The 10,389-nt window shown below is 39.4% G+C and overlaps 1 protein-coding gene across 2 annotated transcripts; it reads left to right on the top strand.

The window, feature by feature from the left end:
* The first annotated feature begins 367 nt into the window (after positions 1-367).
* On the top strand, positions 368-10,264 carry LOC125228254. 2 transcript variants are annotated; one of them, XM_048132751.1, is made up of 9 exons: positions 368-384; positions 560-654; positions 3,476-3,606; positions 4,126-4,235; positions 4,549-4,694; positions 5,111-5,318; positions 6,519-6,566; positions 8,589-8,705; positions 9,615-10,264. In XM_048132751.1, exons 2-9 carry the CDS (start codon positions 561-563, stop codon positions 9,730-9,732), a joined length of 972 nt encoding a protein of 323 aa, XP_047988708.1. In that variant the 5' UTR covers positions 368-384; position 560; the 3' UTR covers positions 9,733-10,264. The 2 variants fall into 2 exon arrangements, with proteins under 2 accessions (XP_047988708.1, XP_047988709.1); XM_048132752.1 differs by lacking the exon at positions 6,519-6,566 and having other exon boundaries at positions 372-384.
* The last annotated feature ends 125 nt before the right edge of the window (positions 10,265-10,389 follow it).

Genomic DNA, 10,389 nt, shown 5'->3' with positions numbered 1-10,389 from the left:
TTGCAATAAAATTCAATGTCGGCAGCTCGCGTGCGGATAAGCTTATAACTAAAATCAATTAATATTAATAGATGTGGATATGGACTCGAGGTACGGGCTAGCCTTAGGACCTTAGGCTCTGCGAGAAAATGCAAATAGGGTCACTGTCACTGCCGACTTTGCTACCATGCGCGGATCCAGGGGGGGGTCATGGGGGTCATGTCCCCCCCCCCCCTGGAGCCTAAGTTGGCCACACAAATAGACCACGTGACCCCCCCCTGGGGCCCCGGGCCTTTACCACGTGACCCTGGACACGAAGCTAGATCCGCGCTTGTTTGCTACGAGTTTGTTAATCATTATGTTGGCCACAGAAATAGACCACGTGACCGAAGGTCATGGCAGACTCCTGGGGCCCGCCAGGGCCTTACCGCGTGACTTCCCCCCCTGTCAATTACAACGACACGAAGCTAGATCCGCGCTTGTTTGCTACGAGTTTGTTAATCATTATGTTGTGATGTTTCAGATGCTAGGTAGCCCATACCGAGGTGCCGAAGGATAAAAATGGTTAATCTAGAATAAAGATGGACCCGCCAGCACGCAACTCTATGTGGAGGTTCGGCTTCCCAAACCCTGTCAATTACAACGACAACGAGCTGTTCTGTGGAGGTTACGCGGGTCAGTATTATATTTGATTCACTTAAATAAGTTAAAACAATTTTGAAGGCATCGTGAGGAAGTATTAGCAATGTACAATTGTTCAAGTTGCTGAACATTTTCAAACTTTCCGTAAATAAAATTACTGGAAATTCACCATTCACTTGCCCTTTTTCTATTATTTGGGGTCAGCGTAGTAGATTTTCTTCCATTCCTCTCTATCGGCCGTCATTTCCATACTAATATAGGTATTTTACTCTCATATAATTTTCGACACAGTCCATCCATCTTTTCTTAGGCCTTCCACTACCCTTGTATCCGTCCACTTTTATATTTCCAGTATTACCACCCGTTTTGAAACATTACTTTCATCCCTCCGCATTACATGCCCATACCATGCTAATCTACATCCTCTCGCCTTCTTTGTCACTTCTCCGTAAATTATAGGATCCTATTCCCAATGATGAACATCAGCGTCATCAGCTTTAAGTTTTAGCAAAATGAACTAAAAATATTCAAGATGTCAGAATAGGATATCAGGAACTGTAAACTCGTTTACACCCAATCACAGAAAAGGTCCCATCATGCTAACAAATCGTCTGCTTTTAAGTCTTTTTGCTCTATATGGTGATCAACATTTTATCTTTATGATTCCAGCTGTCTCGGCTTATTTACCGAACTTGCGACCTTTAGAGAACTGTGCTAGTTTTAAATTAAAAATAAAACATGTTAATAGATGCTTTTATATAGTTTATGTGGTGAAAATCATAAAATGCTGATATAACCGGCATGCAATAAGCTTTAGGGATCTCTTTTAAATAGGTAATGCGTGTCAGGAAGCCCTCCATCAGTAGCTCTGAATAGTTTAAAGTTTGGTTTGGTGACAAACAAACATACGGCCTGCCCGATGGTAATCAGTTCCTTATTCCGATGGTGCCTTATGCAACTTCCGTGGTGTTACTGACGCGTTGGCTACCCTGACACTCCACACCCTTCTTGAGCTATGACCGCATACTTTAGGGCGATAAGTAATTAATACTCAGGAGGTTACGACGAATCGTTTTCAAGTTGTGACAGCTATAAATACTAACTCCCTTAGATATCCAAACGTTCACTAAAGTTATCAAGCCGATAAAGTTAGTTTGTACCTTTCTATTACACTAATACATCGGAAAGGGACAAACGAATTTATCGGCTTGATAACGTTAGTGAACGTTTATGAATAAACTAGTAAGGGGGTAAGTAGGTAGTTATTTATATAATCGAATTCTAAACCTTGCATGAGGAAAGATATACTTAGGTTGAAAAGGTTCGAAAACATCCATAACTTACATTATCATTAGCATAATATAATTCCCATAATTTATATGAATCATCAAAGGATGTTCCAACAGTTTTTTGTTGGCTTATGTGTCTCATCTTTAATGGCAATGATCTCTCAATATTAGGCTCAGGACATTGAACCGCGTATCCTTCACAGACCATAGAGTGAACTAGATGTTGCTTATTTATAAATGTGTAGGTAGTTTAGTTTATTTTTTATGTTTCTAGTTTAATACTGCTAATACCGGGTTCCCTCGGGAATGAAAATGTGCAATATCGCAACTACAGAAATTTAAGATATGCTGGAAGCCCTAAACCTAAAACCAACTGAATGCTACCTATTTATTATTAGGTATTAATATTTATATTTTTCATCACCGTCACGTACCTACCTTGTCTGCCTATGGGGGTTATAAATGGCATAGGTTACTTTATCAAATATTGCAAATCACACGCAGAGTTAGCTCTACAAGCATTAGCAGAGTCTAGTTCAATATATGTCTCTGTCATTAATCATTATGTAGGCAAAAACTGAACAATATGGATCGGGATTACATAGGATTAATCAGTTTAATACATATATATGCTACAAAAGTTGAGGTCATCAACTGCCGCGTGTGGGTTTAAATAACGATTTAATTTAATTAGTTTTATTGAGATTTTAACGAGCAAATAGCCGTCAATATACACTTACTTAATGGAGATTTTAGTGCGGTGATTATTGGAATCATTATATGTTTTTATGATTTTTGGTATAGGTAACTAGACTGTAATTACCTAATTTATATCTATAGATGAGTACGTCACCTCGCCCTTGGCAAAGACTGGCCTCCTTGTGCCTACCTGGCTAACTTCCAGCTCCTGTCACGGCTCTATGTGTGACCTTGTGCTAATCTTAGAAGACCTCCTTCAGATACAACTTTGACTACCATAAATAGTTACAGAGTTTTTTGACCTAGGTTTTCTTTTTGTTCACATCTATGGTAAATCTGATCGAAAGATTGTAGATGAAAGTTACTCCATAAATACTAACCCCCAAGCGTGGATCCAGCTTCGTGCCCAGCTGCCCAGGGAAGGGTCACGTGGTAAAGGCCCAGGCCCAGGGGGGGGTCACAAGGTCTATTTGTATGGCCAACCTAGGCTCCAGGGAGGGGGGGGTCATGACCCATGACCTTCCCCCCTCCTGGATCCGCGCATGCTAACTCCCTTATTTATAAACGTACTCTAAAGTTATCAAGCCGATAAAGTTCGTTTGTCCTTTTCTGTCACACCAATACGTCGGAAAGGGACAAACTAGCTTTATCGGCTTGATAACTTTAGAGTACGTTTATGAATAAGGGGGTAAGTATATTCCTTCAGTCTACACATTAACATACTTTTACTTAGGGGCCATTGTGTATATCCGTATTCTATACGGCGGAACAAGATGTGGCGTGCCAGTCCAATGTGTCAATTTTTATAATAAAATGCATAATATGTTTCGCTACTAACATATATGATTTGTTTGTTTACTGTTCAGTCCAGTGGGAGCAAAACTCCGGTCGCTGTGGAGTATGCGGCGATGCGCATCACCTGTCGGAACCCAGGCCTCACGAGGCAGGAGGCATGTTTGGGAAAGGAATCATCACGAAACACTACAGTGTGGGACAGGTATAAATATTGTACTGTATATCATCTGTCATATTATGCGTCACTTTCACACTTACATACTTGTTAGAACGTGACAGACATGTGACAAATGATAGACAGCCATCCATCTTAGACCTGCAGGACTAACTCGTTTTTGTCATTTATATAGATGAAGAATAGGAACGGCCCCAATATTGATCCCTGTGGTACACCCATACATACTAATGACTCCGGTGAGCGCTGTCTATTCAGTTTTCACATCTACAATTCGTATTCACCGTATACGTATAAATAGGACTCCATAACAGTGCAATTTTCTGCTCAATGTTTCCTGGCATAGGTACCTACTCAGTCGAAAGCCTTAGATAAATCTCAGCAGTACCCATTCAGCTGGTGCTGTCCTTTGGTGGCTAATGAATGTGTTAAGTTTGTTTTGGTGGCAATTTCACACTTCTCAACTATAAGGTTTTCCTCAACAAGTTACAATGGCAATAAGTTCTTCAATTATTCGTGTTAACCAAATATTTCACTAATTTTCAGGAAATCGAAGTGGAGATCGAACTGACGGCCAATCACCTGGGCACGTTCGTGATGAAACTGTGTCCAAACAACAATCCGAATCAGGAAGCTACGCAAGAATGTTTTGACAGGTAAGAGTTTAGCTACTTATTTTGGTCAGACGACAATATGGTCAATATGAAAGAGGGCTTTTACAGCCTTTACCGTTGTCTAGAGTGAGTGACTTAGAAGTGCAAGTATTAACAATTCAATAAACAATTCGAACTTCAGTTTTGCCTTAACTCTCTTTTAAACACTTCTAACGCATCTTAATTTGTAACATTCCGTAACCTTGAATAACCTTGAATTTGAAATCGTGTCTGTCGTATTGTAATAGTTTAGATACCATTAGGCAGGTTGAATCTTTGTTTATCTTTCTTAAAAAAATATGCTGTCTCGTTCCAGGTACCCCCTCGTCGTGTCCGGAACGCGGGAAGACCGGTTCCTGATTCCTCTGGACACGGCCAAGAAGGAGGTGTTCCGGTACAGAGTAGGACTGCCAGCTTACGTCACCTGCACGCAGTGTGTGCTGCAGTGGACTTATTATACAGGTACGAACCTGAAGGTTACGATGCCTCTAATCAAGGCACAGAAGCTTCCGGCACGAGATAGGGCTTGCACGCCATGTGTGTTGTAGTGGACCTTATGACACTGGTAAGGGCCGTCTATGTCAATGAGCAATGATACACACCAGGGTCGTGAAACAGTCGCCCTACCAACAAAATGTACCTATACTTAATATTAACTTATCTAATTCGACTTCCCCGCATCTCATTGATTTATCGGCTCAAATCGCATTAGAATAACTATTCAGAAAATTGGCGTTATTCATGAGGAATTTAAGACAAATAGTTACCTCTTTATGACCCATTTCACTGTGAGACAACGTATTTTGCTCATAGATATCAAAACAGAGAAGACACAATAACATAAATCCGTAACAGATCCATCTACACAACTATTCCAGGCAACATGTGGGGCATCTGCCCAAACGGCTCCGAGGCTGTCGGCTGCGGGCGCTCCGAAACGTTCCGGAATTGCGCCGACATCAGCATCATCACCAGCACCGGAGGCCTGCCGCCGGCCTTCGCTGGCGACCTGCGGCGGGACAACCCCTTCCTGCTGTATTATAGGGATGCGTACCGACCGCAGAATCTATACCCGCTTGTTGTCAGGTAACAAAACGTGTTGGTGACATTTGTACTAGAACAAAATAATTTCACATTCGTACAAAAACGCCAGATTTTTCAATTGTGTGCTCCTTTACACTATTCGTCATGATGGGAATGCAAGTGATTCTGATTCTAAGGCTCTATGGCCTATTGGCCTACAGTGGCTTAAGCTAGGAACATACTACGCGGACGTCCGTCGTAAATCGACCGCGACCGCGACCGATCAGTGTGCACGGAACAAAACATCCAGCGAGCCAGATTTCGATCGGACGTCCATGCGCTCAAGGCAAACCGATAGTTTGCACGGTTATGTGTATTTCCATTGTCCAGATTCCCGTCCGCGGTCGATTCACGACGGACGTCCGCGTAGTGTGTTCCTAGCTTTATGATAGGCGATTCTGACAGTTCTTAACAAACAACCAAAGAGGTGACGGCCATGTTTTTGCGCATGCCCCCATGATGGAATTATCGATGGATTTGTAATAGACCATCACTAACGATAGTGTAGAGGAGTCATATGGTTGTTTGGTTTATTTCACGGATACTGATGATGATTCTCGTATACTGATGTGTTTGATGAGATGAGTGTAAGAGACAATTTTATTGAAAAATTGTAAGTAGTTAGCGATCATGAATGATAGGTGTAAGTAAGGGTGTAAGATAAGGTACAATTGGTAATTGGGTGCCTTTTAATGCTTCCGCTGCCTTCTGAATCATTGATAAACATAATAATTATGAGTTGATGGCATTTGAATTTGATATTCAAACATACATATAAGTATCACAATATCACAGGTTTGAGCTATTGGGTGAAAGATAATATTTATAGCAGCATAAAAGCATCGTTCACAGACGTTTACTTATGCTTGATATAATGACAGGTATAATTGACTTAATTTATATGATTTGCTTCATAATAATGATAGATTTTAGGTATTTGTAATTATGTAAATATTATTAGTTCTCTAGCCTAGCACCACTAATCATAAAACTGATTCATCTAATTTATCTATTACTTACTTATTATTTATTGCACATTTATTGTATTATATCATCACCTGCTTGCGCATGCTTTTTTCAGGGAAGAAAGAGACTATAAGGAGTCGTTACAACTTAGGTAAACCTCATTTCTATGTACAAAGTTAATTTTACTGTAGATATCTCTTTGTGAATAACGACTGTATTATACAAATTTTCTTTCAGCAACGATATTTCGGATAGCGATGAAGATTTTGTCCCGCAAGTTATTAGGTACAAACTGTTTTAACTCGGTTTGGGAGGTACATGTGTGTCTTCGTGTAAATAATCTCTAATCTGTGTGTTTCAGTCCGTTATATACCTATCTATGTGGAATGTTCGTCGACTGTGTCACAGTATAAAACCAGTAATAATTCTTCTAACAAATTTAGCGCCGCGAGGTTTGTCCTTGAGTAGTGCTCGATCGCACGCAGCGAGGTGCAGAGAGTACATGTGGAAACAGACGATCGCGGTGGCGCCAGTAGCGACGCGCCGCGTGGCGCTGCCAATGTCGCGCGCGGCGCGGGCGAGAGACCCAAAACACCGATCGCGAGAGATTTACTACTGGGTCGTCCTTATACTGTGACTGTGTTGTAAATAATCTTCGTCTCTATGTTTTCGAATTCTGAACTGAATAAAAGCTATATCTATAGGCTTGTGCTGTAGTGCTCAAGGAAATGATAGGTGCTCTAATAAACCTTCATAGCACCAGTTAAAACTTACAATGTAAACTCCATTTATCCCTATTTTACACCTATTTATACTCTGTACTTTTAGGTATTTAAAATAACGTATAAAAATAATTTATACATTTTCGAGTAAATATAAAAACCAAGCGAATCTGTTACTGAACGACCTGTCTTTAACCTACAATATTTATTTACCCTCAACTTATGTAAATAATGAGCCCTTTTGAGGTTAGATTTTGTTTAGGTGCATTTATTTAAATACCTAAAGATACAGACTATAAATACTTACTCATCAATTCCCGAAAAGTTTGTAAATTTGGATCACGTCTCCGATTTTGATAAAAATTGGTAGGCTGATAGAGTCCATGATGTGGAGCAAATGCACCCGCTTATTAAACGACAAAACACGTGTTTCCAGCTAGTTTGATGAAACTTTTTTTGTTACCAGATTACACATTTTTGGTAACAAAAAAAGGAAAGTTTCATACGAAATACCTGGGACACTTTAGTAAACTTATTGGATTTGGTGTAAACTCAGCCCACCAGTTTTTATCAAAATCGGACGTGATACAAATGTTCAAAGTTTTCGGAAATTACTCTACTAGAGTTTGTGCGGAAAGAAGGAGAGTCTTAGATTGATTGGCTTTCATATATTCTGCAATTCTTCTCTTTCGGAGCAGTTTTCTACTTGTCTCACTTATCTGTATAGCATGTTATCTGAGTTTTCCAGAATGCGTGTGTTTTAATCTTGTACTACAAACTAATATGAACTCTAAGTCGGTTTTCACATTGTCCGATCCGATATCGGAAGGATTTCAGAAGCAAAAAGATGGCGGCTAAAATGTATAGGATATCGGTCCTACATCCGATATCGGATCGGATAATGTGAAAACGTAAACTCTAAAACTCTTAACAGTACAGTCAGAAAAAAAAAATTCTCATGTACCTACTGTCCCCTGAACTACTCGTAGGTAGCCCATGTAAGTAGGTATTTGATTGTAAGTATGTCTGTTAGATCTTAGGTACACTAGTTGCTGACTGTACATTGTAGAATTTGTAGATAACCCGCACGGCATGATGTACAGTCAACCAATTGGAACCCTAGGCCACTGTAGAACTATGTCATAGTGACGTTTTAAATCTGATTGTAAGAAATTTCTCACTGCTTGTCATTTTGACATGGTTGTAGAGTGGCCTAGGGTTCCAATTGGTTGACTGTACTTGTACACAATAGTTCTAAATGTTCTAATGTATACCCATATTTAAAGTCACATACAGGGGCCTATTGCATAACAATTTACAACTCATATTACAAGCGGTAGTCGAACGAAAGAGAGTTCGTTTTGTAAATTAACAACGCGTTTAATTAACATTATTTTCCGCGACCACGGCCAGTGCAACCTGACCGAAACGTTGGGAAAAAGGGTAAAAATAATGTCAATTAATCGCGTTCGACCTGTATGTGACTTTAAATATGTGTACAAAGCGCGAGAACTTAAAGTGTTCTAATACCCCTTTAAAACTCCATTATTTGTTACTATTTTGACTTCTACATCGATGGTTACAGGGATCAAGTCTGCGTGCCGTCACTTGCGTACCGAGTGTTGCCTGGTATGCACAGTTGGTGTCAGACCAACTGTCTCCGGTATCCTCCTAACTGTCCTGAAGCGCTTTGCTCGTGCCCGTAAGTTGAACTATTTTTACTTCGTCTTTATTCACCTAACATACATTGCTAAAACCCAAAATAAATTTGGCAATTTAATAAAAATTATCCAGAGTTTTAAAAAACCTAGGTACAAAGCATAGAGGAATAAGTGAGGGAATAGTTACTCCATACATTAGTCACTGATTTGTAACATCTTGTTCTAGACAATCACGTCAAATAGCGTGAAGTTCGTCAAATGATTAAACAGTGACAAAAATTTAATAATAGAACATCAACTTATTTATGCAGAAGGAATTGAAAACAGAATACTGATTAACAATATTGTAACATTAACTTAAAATTGGTTTCTTCGTCGCGAAATCCATTGACAAGTAGCTTGATAATTTACGCTAGTTGAATATTGAAAAATTGTAGATGTCATAATCTGCCTAAGGATAATCAACTCTTTACTGATGAATGGAGTTACAACTATTTACTGTTCCCTTTCTTATTTCTCTATGGTACAAAGGGAACACATAGACTAATAAGCTAAACGGCTAATTCCGAAACTAGGAGCGCCATCTAGCGTCAAGTAGCGGATTTATCAGTACCGCTACTTTGACACTAGATGTCACGCGTGTCGCAACAAATAAAAACTGTATTGCCAGCAATGAGCAAAACTATCATATAAGTAAAGAGTAAATAACTGTAAATAGAAGTCCAGTTCCAGTTAGATATGACAAATTACAATTCCTAAATGTTGAAAATATCGAAAAAAAACAGCCTATGTATCCTACTAGTGCAATAATGATAACGTGGCTTGAACAAAACTACAACAGTGGGAGTCTTCTGATACTTAAATCATTGCCGACTATAAGCTAAAGTCCCAAGTAAGGTACATAACACACATCCCATTATGAGTGTTAACGAAAGCTACCTCATTTCCAGACAAACCTGCGAAGCCATCGGTGAGCTAGAAGGGAAAGAGGGCGCTGACGTCTACTGTCTGGACCAATGTATCGTCTACCCGTCGCGCTGCCCCGCCGACAGATGTCGCTGTTATTAAACTGACTTAGAGCTGTCAAATGTTTCACCACACTACGGAAAAAGTTTTCTTTTTTTTTCAAAGTCACTTAGGAAATTAGAATTTTATTCTAGAAGGGCATATAATTTGATTTGGCCAATTTCTAGTTAGTTCCTCCTGTAGGCTAGTAGGATGGATTTTAAGGAATGACTTTGAATTATAAATATGTATTCAATTTAAAAGTTTTAGGCCCACTTGCATCAACCACTTAACTCAGGGTTAGTGGGCTGTCAACTGTCAAATTCCATATAAAATGGTGGGTTAACCCTCCATTTTCTTTGGTGCAAGTGGCCCTTACGGATCTATTATATAGATTCAATCAAATCTTGACACAAAAAAAATGTAGGGGTCACCGGCCAATTGTTTTCATAAAACTCGTGCTTTCCTAAACCTTAAATACAGTATAATAAAGAGTACTATCGTACAGTATGGCCACTTCCGCCCCCGCTGAAAGTGCCGCTCACCTAGGGTTGTAAATAGAAAAAAAAACAAATGTTTTTTTTTCAGAATTGTGAAAAAAAAAACATTAAAAAAAACCGAGCACCTTGGTTTTTTTTCTAAATATGGTTTTTTTTCAGATGAACAAATAATACGACAATAACGGTTTTTCGTGAGTTGTAACGTGTTTCAATAACAATA

This window comes from Leguminivora glycinivorella, chromosome 7 (assembly GCF_023078275.1).
Source record: "Leguminivora glycinivorella isolate SPB_JAAS2020 chromosome 7, LegGlyc_1.1, whole genome shotgun sequence".
In the NCBI taxonomy this organism is placed as follows: domain Eukaryota; kingdom Metazoa; phylum Arthropoda; class Insecta; order Lepidoptera; family Tortricidae; genus Leguminivora; species Leguminivora glycinivorella.
This window is presented reverse-complemented; position numbering and strand designations above follow the sequence as displayed.

Coding starts and splice junctions, on each gene's coding strand:
- LOC125228254 (XM_048132751.1), top strand. CDS start 561: ATGGACCCGCCAGCACGCAACTCTATGTGGAGGTTCGGCTTCCCAAAC. Junction 4,695..5,110: donor GCAGTGGACTTATTATACAG/GTACGAACCTGA, acceptor CAACTATTCCAG/GCAACATGTGGGGCATCTGC. Junction 5,319..6,518: donor CTATACCCGCTTGTTGTCAG/GTAACAAAACGT, acceptor ATTTTCTTTCAG/CAACGATATTTCGGATAGCG.